Source organism: Lycium ferocissimum, chromosome 9, assembly GCF_029784015.1.
Source record: "Lycium ferocissimum isolate CSIRO_LF1 chromosome 9, AGI_CSIRO_Lferr_CH_V1, whole genome shotgun sequence".
Lineage (NCBI taxonomy): Eukaryota > Viridiplantae > Streptophyta > Magnoliopsida > Solanales > Solanaceae > Lycium > Lycium ferocissimum.
The window spans coordinates 23,303,093-23,321,772 of record NC_081350.1 but is presented as its reverse complement, the minus strand read 5'-3'; the positions used below and the strand labels follow the sequence as shown (position 1 = coordinate 23,321,772).

General features: G+C 32.2%; 1 protein-coding gene across 3 annotated transcripts; it reads left to right on the top strand.

The window, feature by feature from the left end:
• The first annotated feature begins 1,183 nt into the window (after positions 1–1,183).
• Positions 1,184–12,905, top strand: LOC132069320 (pectin acetylesterase 11-like). Of its 3 annotated transcripts, none has more exons than XM_059462700.1 (14): positions 1,186–1,394; positions 2,666–2,752; positions 9,934–10,049; positions 10,153–10,235; positions 10,331–10,460; positions 10,533–10,627; positions 10,708–10,794; positions 10,870–10,994; positions 11,087–11,147; positions 11,266–11,319; positions 11,424–11,501; positions 11,596–11,701; positions 12,367–12,512; positions 12,656–12,905. In XM_059462700.1, the coding sequence occupies exons 3-14, from the start codon at positions 9,935–9,937 to the stop codon at positions 12,743–12,745; spliced, it is 1,170 nt and encodes a 389-aa protein (XP_059318683.1). In that variant the 5' UTR covers positions 1,186–1,394; positions 2,666–2,752; position 9,934; the 3' UTR covers positions 12,746–12,905. The 3 variants fall into 3 exon arrangements, with proteins under 3 accessions (XP_059318685.1, XP_059318683.1, XP_059318684.1); XM_059462701.1 differs by having other exon boundaries at positions 1,189–1,394; positions 10,548–10,627; positions 12,656–12,903; XM_059462702.1 differs by lacking the exons at positions 12,367–12,512; positions 12,656–12,905 and adding an exon at positions 11,804–12,352 and having other exon boundaries at positions 1,184–1,394.
• Positions 12,906–18,680: the final 5,775 nt, after the last annotated feature.

Sequence of the window (18,680 nt, the reverse complement as noted above, 5' to 3'; positions counted from 1 at the left end):
CTCAACGCATATTAATAATAAAAAAAATCCTATTTGACCCAATATTCACCCGTAAAATCCCTTTATAGCTAAACAAATATAAAAAAAGATACATAGTTTAAGCCTATTAACTCTGTCTTCTACCTTCAAACCGTCTTCCATTTCAATAAACTTTTTCTAACAATTCAGGGATTACTAATAAATCCCGCACTAAAACAACAAGGTGATACATTTATCTTTTGTAAAGCTTTCTCTTACCAAACGATCCTCAATATTAGCGATGAGAACTCCATTTCGCTCTCACATTTGGAAAGACTTATGGAATTTAAATGGTCAGAAAGTCTATTAGAAAATGGATGGAATTTAGAGGCATGTGAAGGCCCTTTGTTTTCAAGGTCTCGAGTCTTCATGTGCTCTCTCCTTCACAATACATTTTCGCTCTTTCACATTTGGAAAGACTTATGGAATTTAAATGGTCAGAAAGTCTATTAGAAAATTGATGGAATTTAGAGGCATGTGAAGGCCCTTTGTTTTCAAGGTCTCGAGTCTTCATGTGCTCTCTCCTTCACAATACATTTTATTAATCTTTTACATTTGGAAAGACTTATGAAATTTAAATGGTCGAGAAAGTCTATAAGAAAATTGATGGAATTTAGAGGCTTGTGAAGGCCCTTTGTTTTCAAGGTCTCGAGTCTTCGTGTGCTCTCTCCTTCACAATACATACTTTTTTTTATATATTTTAAATTGTAATTCTTTATTTTATCCTTATGATTCTCGTTCTATCAGTCAAATCTTTAAATGAAAAAGAGTAAAATGGAGATACATCACATGGATACATTGAATATAAAGTTTATTATTTAAACGGTTGCTGAACTACTGAAAATAGGTTAATAAAGTTACTTATCTTTCATTTGAATTTGAAAAATTACTAATCTTTTGTTATTTCACTTAAAAGGTCATCTAGGCCGAAAAGTAATACGTCCATTTACTTTTTAATGGCGTGACACTGATTTTTTAGGCCAAAAAATAAAAAACATTGAACCCATTCCGTTTTAACCAACAACCTCTTATCCAATCTAATACTCGATTCGTAAAATTCCTTTATATGCTAAATAAAGGTACATAATTTAAGTATGGAACTAGCAAAGAGAATATAATTTAGGGGGATTTTAGTGAATTTCCCTAAAGAAAAAGACAACTAATATGACCAGACCCATGGGGAAGACTTGGGGTGAAAATGTCTATGGACTTTAAATGCATGTCTTCTTGCTATCATTCTCTTTTTCCCTGATATGTGCTCTGCTCTCTCCTTCACAAATAATATATCCTTTTTCTCTGCAATAATAATACACCGCTCATAATTTCACTCTATTGAAGACTCAAAGTATTGGCAGATGACATTCATGGTCATTGAGGTGAGTTTATTTTTTGTTAGTCCCTGATTTATTGTCATACTTCCTGACATTCTTAGGAATTTTTCAAAAAAAAAATTTTAAGCTTCAAAAAAATTATTATAGCCTTGATGGATCTGCTTAGTTATAGCTATATCATATTATAGCCTGTTTGGCTAGCTTCTTCAGGATTAGAAGTGTTTTTTCTTTCTTTTTTTTCAAAATTGAGATGTTTTGCCAAGTTTTTAAGAAAAGAAAAAGTATTTTTGAGCAGAAACTACTTTTGAGAAACTAAAAAAGTAGCCTCTCTTCAAAGGTACTTGATATTTTTTTGAGAAAATACATTTAGAAACACTTTTAAAAAACGGAAAAGGGCCAAAATTACCCCTGAACTTTGAAAAATAGTTCATCCATACCCTTCGTTATCTTTTCCAATTTAACTTGTAGTTATCTTGTAAATTATTATTTAATACAGACATTCACGTGGCGTCATCATCCTAGAACTTCAAAATTATTTTACCCTCAAATAATTTTTTACTCACTAAAATAACTCAATCCGACCCGAATTTTTTTTTTCAGCAAAAATAATACGGAATTATTTTTATATTTTTTTTGGAAAAATTATCCGTATTATTTTTGCTGAAAAAAAAAAATTTGATTGAGTTATTTTAGTGATAGTAAAAAATTATTTGAGGGTAAAATAATTTTGAATTTAGGATGATGCATCATGGCGGTTAATTAGGCTTGTATGTAGGATAATTGACCCCATAGTATAACCGTAAGGGTATAATTGGCCCTAAAGATAATGTAGTATGAATGAACTATTTTTCAAAGTTCAAGGGTAATTTTGGCCCTTTTCCGTTTAAAAAATTGCCCAAACACTAATTGATTTTCAAAAGTGCTTTTCAAAGCCAAACACAAAATACTTCTCAACAAAAGTACTTTTTAAAACAAATTGATTTTAGAAGTTTGGTCAAATAAATTAATATAGTTCAAAGTAATTTGTATTGTCTGAATTGGACGCAACTCTTTTGATAGCTTCAGGGGAAGAGGTAGAAATCCAGATACAATTCGGCTGAACTCAGTGACTTTTGATCAAACATTATATTTGTTTTAAGACATTCATTAAATGTGTACACAATAAATTCATCCACTCAATCTAAATTCAACTATAATCTTTGTTGGGATACCAAGGTTTCAAAAACTTGCTTTTGACCCCAGCATGTCTTTTAAATTCCCTGGATAGAATTAACCTGCTTTTAATTATAATTATCATCTCATTGCTCTTTGTTTAGGATCGGATCAGAAATTAAAGATACAAAACAGGCGAAAGAGAAGACGAATCAGATTGCAAGACTTAGAGCTGACTTCGTTTGAAGACCGTAAGTCAGTTTCTTAAATTGCTACAAGTACAACCACAGATGGATATATCCATTTTTCTTTTATCTTGATAACAATTACTACTTTCTTCGTCCCAATTTATGTGATATGTTTTACTTTTTAAACTGTCATAAAAAGAATACCACCTTCCACTTTTGGGAGCTATTTAATTTTAATTAGCATTGCCATTTTATCCGTATTGAGACTCTCACTAGTCAACACCACTCATTTAAATGAAAGGACATGAGCAACTCTTACCACCACTTATTTAAAAGGATAATTTTCATATTTTTCATATAATTGGCTTACATGTCAAAAGTTTCTTTAGTTTCCTGAACTCGATGCTCAATTCCATACTCAATCAAACACTATCACATAAAATGAGACAGAGAGAGTACTATTAAACGTTGTTATCATGAACATTATTTCCCCCCTCCAATTTGATACATGTCAAACTAATCATTCTCTCTTTTTATTTACTAATAAGATAATGATTGACCAACTAAGATTATGTACTATTGACTTTAAACTTTTATCTTTAAGTAAAGATAATTTTCGGTGGCCCCTCCTAAAACTAGGAAATTTTAATCAATTATTACGAATACACTTTTCTTTTCTAATATATATATAAACTAGCAAACTATGCCCGAGCGATGCACGAGGCCTAACATAATTATTTTGGTTACTCAATTTAGTTAGTCTTTATATGTAAAGGATATCGCGATTCTCCTTAGTGAGTCTATATTTTTTTTTTCTTTTCGTCTTATTTTTTCCTTTAATTTCTCAATTGTTGTTAAAATTTATCTTATTTTGGTTATGTCCGCCTCTTTTTATATCTAGTAAGTTGACAATTCAAATATCCTACATTTCAAGTTTAAAATCACAAGATTCAAAGGATATTTTATTATATTATACACATTTTTAATTTAAGACCACAAGATAGTTTATCTTTATTTCTTAAACTCCATGTCTAGTCAAACGTAGACAATTAAATTGAGACAGAGGGAGTATATGCCAAATGAAGGAAATGAAAGGATAATTGTGACACTGCGGACACGTGGGAACGTAAAAAGTAAGCACACAAGAGGTAGTATTAATGTTAAACTTCTAAAATGCACACATGTTAGTCCTGGCTTAGGGTACAATTTCAGTTGTTTTTTGTACAACTTATTGTTGCTATGTTCATCCATTTGGGCGTTTGTTGTTAAAAAAAAAAATTGTCTTTATTTTGTTTATGTCCGCCTTTGTTTATATTTAGTAAGTTGACAATTCAAATATCATACATGTCAAATTTATAATCATAAGATTCAAAGAATATTTTATTATATTATACACATTTTTAATTTAGAACCACAAGATTTGAAAGTCTATCTTTATTTCTTAAACTCCATGTCTAGTCAAACGTAGACACTTAAATTGAGACAGAGGGAGGACATGCCAAATGAAAGAAATGAAAGGATAATTAAGACACTGCGGACCTGTGAGGACTTAAAAAGTAAACACAGAAGAGGTAGAATTAATGTTCAACTTCTGACAAGTAATATGGGACGGAGAGAGATAGGAGTAAGATAGTAAAATACATCTTTTATTTATGATTTCTTAAGGGGCGTATAAAAGGGAAAGTGACAAGTAATATGGGACGGAGGGAGTATATATTTTACCATAGTATTCATATTTATTAGTGTAAGTCTCAATAGCCTTCGAAAATGATTTGAAAATGAGTAATTAATGTAAAAGGTAAAATTAATAATAAGAATAAAAATTTCTTTCTCTTGATATGTTAACGTGCACAAGTAAAAGTAAACGGAAGGAGTGACTTTTATCCCCCTTTTTCTTCTTTGTCAATACTTTAAACGTGAAGAGAGGACGAATAATAGCAATGCAAATTTATACCAAAAGTTATATAAATTATACACTTTAACGAACTACTTTTTTATCCACTTGGACATATGTCATAGTACTGAGTATTTATTCTCTTCTCATGTATACACATATGCACTTCAATTTTAATTCTCCTACACATAACTTGTCCACTTTTGACTTTCACGTTCTTTAAGAATTAATAAATGAAGTATATATTTTATCATAATATCCATATTTATTGGTGTATGTATAGTCTCAATAGCCTCGGAAAATGATTTGAAAATGAGCAATTAAATGTGAAGGGTAAAATAAGAAGAAGAAAAATTTCTTTTTCTTGATATAAATTTTTTTTTCTTGATATGTTAACGTGGACAAGTAAAAGTGAAGGGAGGGAGTGACTTTTATCCCCGTTTTTCTTCGTTGTCAATACTGTAATTATTTTACTCTCCGCAGTCTCTGATTATTGTTTCTTTACATTTATAAAATGTATTACTTTATATTTTCATTTCGGAATTAAAATTTGGTGATTTACGATATAACATATATCTTTCTAATTTTGATTTCTTTGTAACAATTTTTTTTATCTATAATTGTTAATATAAAAAATTATAATGAATTTTATAAAAAACTAAAAATATTTTATTAGTTTTGCTTTCAATATACAACAATGGTTCTTATGTTTGGATCTAAATAGTTAGTTAATTGAAATGGATATCAACCTGTCGGCATACATATAAGATATTAAAGAATTAAAAAAAAAAAATCTAGAATCAAAATATTAATTTTCCCTCATATTCTTACTAATTTACTTTTTCACATCGATGAACAAATTTCATTGTCATGATAATGAGAAAAAAGTCCGACTCTTTCCATCTCAAAGACTTAATTCCATCCTATGTTTTTAATTTTTAAACTCCATTTTTTAATTATAACTAAAGTAATGGTACATAAAATACATTTTGTGTATGTTGCTATATATAATAACAATTAGAATGTTTTTAAAAGTTATTTTCAAAATACAGACCTTAAAGACTGGCTAATTAAAGCGAATAGACATGTTCGGCTCGTGCATCGCACGGGCATGTATTGCTAGTATTATTATAAAAGGCTTGTTTTAACGTTTCTTTATATTGTTTCTTGAGGATTAAATAATCGGCAGTATCTAGGTATTACTACCAGTGGCGTACGCAGGATTTTTTGTCAGTGGTGTCACATTTTAAAATGAGAAACAATAAATAAAACAATATAGCACCTTATTAAATAAAGAACAAAATATAAATAAAACACAATTCACATACATTACTAAAACTTTCTAAAAAAATACTACTCCTTCTGTCCCAATTTATGTGATACAGTTCGGATTTCGAGAGTCAAACAAGAAAATCTTTGACCGCCAGTTATTCGTATGCCCCTTAAATATTTTAAATTGTTAATTATTATAACCTATAGTACTTTTTATGTAGTTTCTAAATATGAAAAAAATATAAAAAGAACCGCACAACAACTAATTAGGGAAGCAACGAGATCTTTCTTACTAGTAAATAGTTTATGTCACAATAACATGCAAGTTGGAGCAACTGGTTCCCATTTTGTTAAGGGCTTATGACCAAAAGGTTACGGGTTTGAATCTGAACATATGTCATTTTGTAGAAGAGGAGCAAAACTCTGATAAAATGAAATGATGTTGCGCGGATTCGAACCCGTAACCTATCCATAGAATTGAAGCGCCTAGCCAACTAAGCTACAAGGTCATTTGTGTCAAGGGATGTCACGTTACGAAAAATATACTCTATGTTGCTTCTGCTATTTATATACATATTGAGTAAAAATTTCCGACGAAGCAATGTCACGGGACACCCCTAGGCACAAGGTAGATCCGCCCCTGATTACTACTATATATTTGTAAGATTAGATAACATTGTTTTCATATTTATTTTAGTTATATTCATGGATTGAACCTTTTATTTACGTAATTTTCTCTATTCATCTACGTTAACCTTTTCTATTCACAATATATAAATCATCATCCATAATTTTTTTGAAATTTTCATTTTTGTGTAGAGGTAATTCTTCACTTCACAACAAATGAATGCTTAAAAGGCCGATATCACATGCCATGTATACTCAATTTATGAGTCCTAATCACCTTTTATTGGAAGGGTCATCAATTATTTCTCAACAAATGAATTCTTGAATATATGACGATATGAAGAGGATGATAAATGCCATTCTCTATGATTTCCATTTAGGGAATTCTTTTTTTATAGAAAAGAAAATGTTTTAAAAAATGGCATTACATCGGTGGTACAGTTTCCATAAAACATCAATATCTAATATAGTGGCATTACACAAGTTGACCCTTTTATAATATTTTGATGGGATGTGTGCCTAAAACATTAATTGAAGAAACAAAAAATATGTGGCTCATTATAACTTTTTCCTGGCCTAATTTAATTATTATTTACTTGGTTACTATGTATATAAAGACTTCTTTGACAAATTGAAAATATTGGTTCTTCAATTAAATATTTCCAGTAATGTACACATTTGTACTTTTCAAGCACCTCAAATCTGCTGCCACTGTTTTGTATCACACCTTTGATAAAATATGAATAAATAATTTTTTGAGAAAAGAAAAAAAGAGCAAGCGGTTTACTAAGTCCATTTGCTTATAAATAGAGCTGAAGTAAAACTAGCTCACTCATCTCTACTCATTAAGCATTGTTTGCTTTCTCCTTCTAAAACCTCCTTTCTTTCGATTTAATTAAGATGAACAACGTAACTGTCACGCCCCGAACCATGGTCTGAGCGAAACACGACACTCGGTGTCATACTGCATGTGACCGAGCGAACCACATGGCTTACTGAATCATCATGAGGCATACATGAGCGGAAATATAGCATGAAGGTGATGAGCTTTTATAAAACATGAGATCTCATAATAATTTAATGAAATACTTGTTTAAATCATAAATGCGAAAATAACATGAGTTGAGCCAAAGATGGCTAAACACCTTGCATGTCTAACATAATTAAACTGACTAGTCTATGAAACCTCTAATCATGAGTCCTGACTGGAAAACGTACTTGTTGGGATAAGGCCCCCAGCATACCTTTAAATGCATAACTAATAAAATAAAGATCACTGACTAAAACCCCGAATAAGATGGGGCTCACCAATAAGCTGATACGAGCGAATCCTACTGAGCAGATGTGGCGTCCTGTAAATCCGTACCTGCATCGTGAAATGCAGGCCCCCGGGCAATAAAATGGGACGTCAGCACATTGAATGTACTGGTATGTAAAGCAACTGAATGAAATAACATGGGACATGGAAATAACATAACAGAGGCTGAACTGAAACATGATCATGAACATGAGTACATATACATATATAATATGCGTAAAGCATCGTGAGTAGGGAGAGCAGTAAATATAACCGATAACATGGTCTGGTACTTGCGTCCTACCAGCAGAACACTCATACCTTGCCAGGGACATGAGATTTAATGATATTATGAAAGGATCCAGTCATTATGAGAGATCGTCCTAAGCATGGGTGGAGCAATCCTCATCGTATGGTGGCTACGTAATTTCAGGCTGTTTGAAGCCTTCTCGGTAATTAATGCAACTCCCAAAAACATGAACATGTAAAAATAAGTGGCACTTGCTGCCCATGGTTTCATGAATCATAACTTGATTGTACGTGGATATCATGAATTATAACTTGCTTGCATGAACTTGTAAAACATAGTATTTTCTTGAAAAATATCATAGCATATCATAACTTGCATTTAAGAACCCATGGAATGAGATATATGGTTTTTCATGGATTACGAACTGATTCTCAATAATCATATGGAGTTATTAAGAACACAATGATAGAATAATAGCAATTCATACATAATATAGTCATGGATATGGACCTAGGGTTGTTATGAGCATCGTATAGAAACCCTAGTTTTCGTAAAGATTCATACTTTATGGATTAAGAGGCGTGGGGAAGAACAATGATGTTCCCACACGTAGATAGTAACTCCACATACCTGGTAATGCTCCAAAACTTGAATTAAAGACTTGAACTTTGAAGAAGATTTCCAAAATCTTGAATCTTGAACCTTGAGATGGGTTTTCTTGAAAACCCTAGGTTAGGAATGATGATTTCCTGTTTAGATTACAAGGATATATATTAGAATTGACTTGGAATGATTAGAATAGGCTTACCTTGGTGTTCTTGATGATGGCAGAGGGTAGGAGGTCGTTCTAGGGCATGAGGATGTGAAGAATGAAGTGAGAAAGCCTTAAAACGAAATTTTAAAATTGCTGTCGGACCTGTTTTACGCCCCATTTTACGGCCTGTAAAAGTTTTACGATCCTTAGATCCCACCGTAAATCAATTACAGTGATTTGGGCTTTCTGGACTAGTTTTACGGGCCAAATCTACAGCCCGTAAATTCCACCGTAAATTAGCAGAATACTGTTTTAGTAAAATGGGCATAACTTTTTGTACATATGTCTGTTTGACCTCCATAATATACCGTTGGAAAGGTATTTCAAAGATCTACAACTTTGAACGAGGAAATTTTCCTAAATTCCTTATAGATTTTTCCGTATACTCATTTTAAGTGAGACATAGTGCAAACTCACTCGAAAACACGCTCCGTAAGGTAGCTTCCGACTTTTCTTTGCTCAAGGACTCTTCTCATGTCTTTATTGGGTTTCAAATGCCATTTCTACACTATTCAAATTGGGTTCATTATACCCCCGTCTTACGAGTCAAATCTTAGCCCGACTGCATGAGGTGTTACAGTAACATTCTTGTTGATAGCAACATGTATGTATTCTTTCATAATCCATGTTGATTTCGTTTATATATAGTTGTTTCTCTTTCTCCTTGCAAATGTTGATTTAACAGCACCAACTTTTTGATAAGCAATATTGGTCATTATTTAATTTTGGTCATTTTGAAGATTATTGCTTCCCCCCTGTTTCTAGTTAATTTTCTTGCTAGAGGTGTTCTCCATTTGTGTTGTATTTTTATTTATCACAATCGTTTGCAGCTGTTCTCTAAACTTTTGAAGAGAAACCCAGCTCCAATAGTATTTATAGTCTTCTTTCTTGAAAAAAAAAAGCACGAACCAAAAGTTGCTTACTTGAAAATTTTGCTGATAACATGTACAGTGTACTAATATTCATTCCTCATGTCTTTGTTTCTGTTTCTTTTGATTTCATTTATTAGTCAGTAATTGTTTCTCTTCTTATTTTAACTAGAACTTGGGAATGCTTTGCGTAAAATTTACTGTTCTTTTTGTTTTTGTAGGATGGCAACATTTATGTTGGCTTTGCTAGCATGTCTAGCAGTATTGTGCACCACTGTTCTCGGCGACAGAATTGTCAATATCACAATACTAGAAAGCGCAACTGACCAAGGCGCAGGTATAATTAACATACTGCTTAATGTACTTGACTGTACAATGCTTACTTTCTTAAGTACAAGAAAAGAGAACTCTTTTATTATTTGTTTAACTGTTTTTAACAGTGTGCCTCGATGGGAGCCCGCCCGCTTATTATCTTGACAGGGGATTTGATACCGGAATTTCCAACTGGATTATCTTCCTTCAAGTTAGTCTTTTCTTCTTGTTCTTCTTTCTTGTATTTACTTTTCGTCTTCATCATCATATATACAAGTCACCAAAACGTACATTCCATATTCTTAGGGCGGTGGGTGGTGTGACAGTATCCCCGATTGCCAAGGACGTGCAACTATGGACATAGGTTCTTCCAAGCATATGACGAAACAAACTCATTTTGCCGGGATACTTCATAACACTCCCCAAGAAAATCCAGGTGAACCTCATAGTTCAGTTCTTTTTTCTTTGTATGCATAGATTTTTAACCACCTCTTCTAACTGCAAACAGTATTGGAATTGGTAGATTTTTACAACTGGAACAGGGTGTGGGTGAATTATTGTGATGGATCATCTTTTACTGGCGATGTCGAACAAGTTGATCCAGTAATATTCTTCTTTTATCCACTTCTTCTAAATATCACTGTAACATGTGTCTCTGATTGAAAATGCCAAATCTATATTAGGAGAACAACCTTTTCTTCAGAGGAGCAAGAATATTTAAAGCTGTTCTGGAAGATTTACGGAGCAAAGGAATGCAATATGCTAAAAATGTAAGATCCTATCGAATAAATTATTTACAAGTCACAGGCTATATTTTTTATACTTTTCAAAAAACGCAATGTTAGGCAATCTTGAGTGGAACTTCCGCTGGAGGATTGGCTACAATTTTGAACTGCGACAAGTTCAAATCCCTCCTTCCAAATGATGCCATAGTAAAGTGCGTTGCAAACGCAGGCTTCTTCATCAACGTGTGAGATCTTCTTCCGTCGTCTTATATAGTATTGATTTTTGTGTGTCTGCCATTTTGGAACTGATCAAACGTTTCATGATTTATTTATACAGCAAGACAATCTCTGGTACTTCTAATATTCAAACGACGTATCATAGAGTTGTTACTTTACATGTGAGTCCCGTCATCTTTTTTGTTTTATTTTATTAACTACTAATAAGCTATATATATCCAAAGTTAGATTCTTCTGCTTATCTGCTTTACTATAATAGTTGTCTTACCTCTCGTTCAGGGATCGGCTAAGAATTTGCCTCCGTCTTGCACGTCTACAATGGAACCAAGTCTGGTATGTAAGAGTTTAATAAGTCTTTTTGAAACAAAAACCTTTTCCTTGTGTTATTCATATTTCCCCCTTAATTATAACACTAACTTTTCATAATGATGGTGCAGTGCTTTTTCCCTCAACATGTTGTTCCATATGTTGAGACTCCACTTTTTATAATCAATTCCGCATATGACGCTTGGCAGGTTGATGAGACAAACGCTAATATCTCTCCTTTTAAGAATTTTGTTAGTAGTATTTTCTTTAGTTTCTATAAAATCTTAAAGACTTTTTTTCCAGATTAACAACACTTTGGTTCCTGCAAACCTCGATCCTCGACATGTTTGGGAACATTGCAAGGCTCAAATAAGTAGCTGCACGTTTAGTCAACGTATAGTTATTCAAGGTTAGCATTTTTCCATTAGTCCATACATTTCAAATCACACAAGTATAGATAGCGTTTTTCCTCCTCTAATCCTTTTTTATGAAATGTCAACTGACCCTCAAGGGCATTCTGGATTAAGCTCAAAAAGTGTTTCAGCTACATATTCTTCACAAGAATAACAATCAGGATCAGGGGATGAATAATTTTAGTCAGCCAGTACATAAATAATTCAGAGTACCAACTGCAGTTGTTTGCTATTGTTCTGTTGTCTATAGAAGGCTCGAAAGCTCGGGCCTGGATGCCACCAAAGTTTGTCACAGCTTACTGTGACTTTGTTGTATATTGTGTTCAGTTTTTGTTAGATTCCAAAGGGAGAGAGTTCTAAAACTCAATTGATTTGGGATTGATGCGTAGTTGATTGAGTGATCAAAGGTAGAGTATCAAATAATATTTGCATTTTAACTTGTAAATAGCCTTTAACCTTATGGTAGCGGCAGCATTTCAGTTCCAAGTGAACAGTTAGAGTTAGACATAGACTTCTGGATAACAGTTCTAGAGGATGTTCACTTAATTGAGTTCTTGAATAATCTGAATTGTCAACAACAATTGGCTTGATAATAATATACTGAAATCATTGTCTTGTAAAAAAAGATTGTTTCATTTGTCTCTTTCTTCTTTTAATATAGTTTTCGGAGTGGAGTTCTTGAGGGCATTCGAGGGACTCAACCCTTGTTATACGAGGGGTTATTTCATCACTTCTTGTCACACTCATGAGCAAATCGTAGTGACGAATTATTGGTTCAGTGCTACCTCTCCAAACATACTTAATAAGGTAATCTTTTTTTTCTTGTTTTATCCATATAAAGTTTGAATACATGCACATTTCTTGTTTTTGAATTTTGTCATGCGCTTATCTTTCTGAATTCTAATTTATGAATTAATAACTTATTCTGTTGTAACATTTTATCTGTGTAGGCAATTGCGGAAGCTGTTGGTGATTGGTATTTTGATAGGGTAGGATTTCATCAACATATAGACCCATATCCTTCTGCTAGAGATTGCTAACTTCATGAAATTTCATGTTCAGTTGAGCTATGTACGACTGATACAATATCCAGTGAATGAAAAAAAAAAAGAACTCATGTTTAGATTCCAAATATTGTTGACAATGAGGTGTTTGCCATATTCTAACTTGTGTTAGATAGTATATCTAACCACATTGACAAAGTTTATTTCACCTCTTCTTTTTTAAATCTTTAAAAGGATTAAAAGTAAAGAGGCAGACAAATTAATGAAATGAAGAAATAAAAGGTGGAATTTATATAAAATTTGCTTACCCGTCCTTCTAATATTCCAAATATAAATAGCATTACTGCCTTAGATTAGATTAAAAAATTTGCTTGGTATTTTCTAACTTGTAAAGTTTTACTCAGAGGTATCATTTTAGACATTTGAATTTTCCTGTACTAATCTTCTTATACAATTCAATGGGATTTGAATCATTTACTTATGATAATATATTTCGTCTTTTGGTTAAAAATATTTTCAAGCTATTTAATGACTGATGGCCGAGAAAATAAATTATTCTTTTATGCATTTTAGGAGGAGAATAGTATCCTATGAATGCAGGGCTGAAAAATCAAATTACTCTTCTAGTCAAAGTAGATAATTCTGAAGAGCTAAGCATATATTGCTTAGATAGATATTAATCTTGATATAGTTGTGTGCATAATGCATCTAATCCAATGACAATAGTCGCTCAAAGTAGTTTGTTGGGCAAAGATAGTACTAACGGTTTGCAGAATTAATCAAACAATATTGTATAGTAAAACAGAGAAATGAATCAGATCATTATATTTTATATTAATCATAAATAGATTGAAAGATTTGACACAAAAATATTAAAATAAGCGAAGTAAGCATAGTATAGCAATCACAAAGAAGGTTAATTTTACGAAGCTAAACCTGAAGAAAAATCTCTGAAGTTGTCTCGTAATATTATTATTGTAGTGACATTACAAAGATAAATGTTATATTTATAAGAAATAATGCATATGCAAATTAATTTACTCCTACAATTTGGGGAGCACATTCTGGAAATAGTAAAAAGGGTGTTTTGTCGGGGGCCTCATCATACTCCTCCTTAAGGCCACAACGAAAGTCTATAAGTGATCCCTCCCTACACACTTTTGCTACCCACGGTGTAGGACTATCTTCTCTTGATTCGACCCAGTAGTCAACACACTCACAGTAGCAACCTTCTTATACTGATGGAGGATATGTTTTACAATTCACTAAGGTCATAGATACTAATATAAAGGAAAACACGCAAATATGCTCCAATACGATCATCCGGTAATTACAAGCCATCTTTTCATTCAAATTTCGCAAAAATAAACAATTATTCGAGAACTAAAGAGTTGAATAAGCACAATTTCAAATTTCCTGCAAAAATAAACAATTATTCGATAACTAAAGAGTTGCATAAGCACAATTTCAAAATTTATATAAATTAGAAATATTGTCTTGACATAAAATCCACTCGTCCGTACTATAGATTACCATTTCAATTGATTATTAAATGAATAATATAGGTAGGTATGATATTACGCCTAAAATCAAACCAATGTTTACTTTTTCTCAAATATAAGATCTTTCCGCTCGGGAATAGCTCAATATTGATTTTCAGAAAGGCATCTCAAAAAAAAAAAAAAAAAATTAGTTTGTACCCAAATGTATTGTTCCCCTCACAACAACAAACAGAGAAAAGGAACAAGTTAAAAAAACTCTTGCTTACCCCTTAAACTTACCTTTTTCGACAACAATATTATGGGGTATAAATATAGAGAGATATTAAAATAATTTGGATATGTAAGAGACATACGTTATGAACATTTCATTGATTTTAATTAAAGGCTGAGAAAGCGTTTATATTCAGATGAATCAATCGTTTGGTCCATCTTCACTCAATAGTTCTAGAAGAGACATTAATGAAGTTTCATTAATACCATCAAAGATGTGGTGTAGTGACAGTGGATGAGGATGCTCCTCCCTTAACCAGAGGTCTCGAGTTCGAATTCTGCGTATGAAAAAAATCTTGGTAAGGAGCACTCCCCCAAAAATGGACCTCCAATTTTCATGGCGAATTCGGATATAGTTGAACTCCAATGCGGATGCCGGACACCATTTAAAAAATCAAATAGAAAAAGTTTCATTAATATGAGTAAAAAATTCTAACAATATTAATTAGATCACACTTTTCTTTAATGACTAGAAGCGTCAAAATTAAGGACTCGCTTGGCCATGAGATTTTTCACTTTTTTCCAGAAAATTACTTCACTTTATTTCGAAGTCAACATTTGGCCATGAAAATTCCAAATAAAACTTAAAGTTGTATTTTGAATTTGAAAAACACCTAAAATCTTGTCTTCACTTTCAATACATTCAAACACAGGGGCGGATCTAGCCTATATTTGAGATCAAATGAACCCATAACTTGTAGTATAGACCTGAATTTATCGCTGTAATACCTACTGAAATTGTTGAAAATATTTAATTATGAACACATAACTTAAACAAGGTGATGGGTTCAGTTACTGGAATCCAAGTTATGAACCCATAAAATTAAAATTCTGCCGCCTCTGTTCAAACAACCAAATATTATTTGTAAAAATTATAACCAGACACAACTCCATTTTTAACTCCAAAAAAGTCAAATGTCAATAGAAACTTTTCTCAATTAGTTAATTTTCAGTATCTTTTTCGAAATCAGCATCGATAGCAAATACACCATAGTGAAGAGAGAATTAAAAAAAAAAAAAAATTATTTGTCGGAAAATAATCAAATGTCAATAGAAACTTTTCTACCCATGAACTTGCATTAGCATCTTAATCATATCAATTTCTCTCTTTGTTTAATACTCCTTCCGTTCAATTTTACTTGTCCATTTTGGACTTTTCACGTTATTTAAGAAATAATAAATGGAGTACATAATTTACCAATATACCCATATTAATTGATGCATATTTTTATTGGATTTGAAAAATGATTAAAGTGAGTAATTCATACAATGGGTAAAATAGGAAAAAAAAATATTGTCTTATCTTGATATGTGAAAAATGACAAGTAAAAATGAAAATCTATTTTAGAAATAGTGGACAAATAAAAATGAACGAAGGGAGTAGTATCAATTTCTCTCTTTGTTTAATAGGATTACTAAGACCTTGTAAAAATTCAGTCAACTTTGGCCCGTGTGAACCAAGAAATTACTGAACACAACTAAAATGCAACAAATTTAGAGCATTCTCCGTAATATTAATGTACATAGAGCACAACCAAATAAATTAACAATTCAAGCCAATAGCCTATTTGGCCAAATTTATTTTTTCTCAAAAGTGTTTTTTTCTTCAATGAGCGCTTATTTTTAAAAAGTAAGGTATTTGGCCAAGCTTTTGGGAGAAAAAAGTGCTTCTAGAAAGTAGCCGACGCTGTTTTAAAGAAGCTAAAAAAATAATTTTTGCCCAAAAACACTTTTTTGAAAAGCTCTTTTGAGACAAATACACTTAGAAGCATTTTTTAAAAGCTTGGCCAAACACAAACTGTTTTTCGCCAAAAGTATTTTTTTAAAAAGTACTTTTAAACTTTTTAAAATAAGCTGATTTTAGAAGCTTGGCCAAACAGACTATAAATGTGTTATGAGTACGTGGAGCATCTAGAATTAGTTTAGAATTGTGAGCCATTAATGTCTAAACAAGTTAGTGCTTACGTAGTTCAACTGTCCTAAGCTTTAATTTGTCACGCCATTGGATCATAAGAAGAGCTCAATTCCGTAGATCAATTTCTTGAGTTGCCTATTTATGATTTATTTACCACAATTTGATTAACTGATTTTGATAAAATATTCTTCCTTAGTTAGCTTTAATGAATTCAAATATCTAAATCTTGCACTTACAAGGCAATTTATTCCTATTTGAAAGAAGGAATTCGGAATTACATCTGTCAATTGAACATAAAGCTGCAAAAATGAATTATAAATTTATGTATTCGTCCAATCCATCCATTTAAAAATAGATTGAATGATTGATTTATGTTAATCTAATTAAATATGAATTATATCCACATAATCTGCAAAAAATGGATAATTGAGGTATAATAACCCATCAAATCTCATTTGATTGAAACGTCCATTATGTATCTTACGTGTATCGTCCAATATAATGTGATATACTGGCCGATTCTTTGCGCTTGTGTATTGTGATATGTGCTTTTCTAGTTTGAGGGCCATATATGTTGGGTTTCTTATATTGTAGGAAAATTAGCTTAAATAGCCCCCCGCCGAGAAAAATAACCAACAGATATATAATATATGTATAACTAGTGTATAATGTATGTATATTGACTAGTGGCTGTAAATATTTTTGACCGAGCAGCAAAATGTGTAACTTTATATGGCTGAGTGGTTGGATATATTTAGAAAAAAAGTCAAACAACAGAATCCTTGTTTGAGTGGTAATTAGATTAAAAGGGCACAGGTGCCTCTGCACTGCCTCCCGTATGCGCGGGGTCGGAAGGTCGGACCACAGCGGTCTATTGTACGTTCCCTTACCTTGCATTTCTGCAAGAGGTTGTTTCCATGGCTCGAACCCGTGACCTCCTGGTCACATGGCAGCAACTTTACCAGTTACGCCAAAGCTCCCCTTCGAGTGGTAATTAGATTATGAAATTTAAATATGAAAGTGATTGAAGCTTTTAGTTATTTTCATGGCCTTGGATCATCATTACTGCCTGACTCTTATATAAAGAGGATTTAACAATATACTATAATTTTAGTAATTGTTATCACTATACTTCAAATACATAATCAAGCAGCTACATTTTACCCGTCTGACCTTTTTTTTTTTTTTCATTTTCAGATATTTCTAATTCATCAAAATTTGACATGAGTCAATCTCCAGTTTTGTGTGTGGTTAAATGTTTTATAATAAACTATAAGCAATCGTTTTTACTTTGTGAGATTTGTATGTAGGGGGCATCAAATAAGCGACTTGGACCTAATATGGACGGATCAAAATGGGCTGAGTCAATAACTGGACGTATCACTCGGGGTGGGCACAATTTGGGCCAATCCGAAATCCAAACCAAAATCCTAACTTTTAAAATTTTTGGTTTAGATATTTGGATTATGGATTGGACTTCCAATTTTATTTATAAAATTTATGAATTTCGGATTGGATATGGATTTAGTACTATGGATTTTTCGATATCCAAAAATCTGAAATTTTTATATCTTATATATAGCCCTACCTATATCATATGTGCCCAGTACTAATAAGTCTAGTTTCTAACGGTCCAATAGATTAGTACCTAAGGCCTTACCCAGTAAAATATTAAGTCTAATATACAATTATCTACTAAATCAAATATAATATAGGATTTTCTTACTTCTCAAGTCTCAAAAGTCTCATGTTAGTATCACCCACGGCAGAGTTCTTTGTTATTTTTCCAGATGACTACTTAAATTTTATTTTGTTCCACTTTTTCAGAATGCTTTTATTTGGTATGGATTTACTATGTTGGACATGACTTGGATTTGCTAATCCTAATTTTAACTAGAAGGCTTTTATTACTGAGCAATTAAGATTTAGATTTACCTCTGTTGAACTAACACATGAATTTCGTTCCTAATAAGTTTGCCTTAAGTCTCAAGAGTCAAATTCGAAAATCCGAAATATCAAAACCGAATAATCCGAAACCGAACGTAAAATATCCAATCCAATCCGAACTTATTTGGATTGGATTTGGATTGTAATCTCTTCAATCCAAAAACTGAATATCCAAACCGAAAATTTCATATCCAATCTGATGGCCTGAACGCCCACCCCTACGTATCACTGATGCATCCATAGTTATTTAAGTTGAAATGAGTCGGCTTGATGGGCTAAAAACAAGATCAAAATCCAACCCACCCAACTTTAACGGAGTACATAAAATCATTTTTTT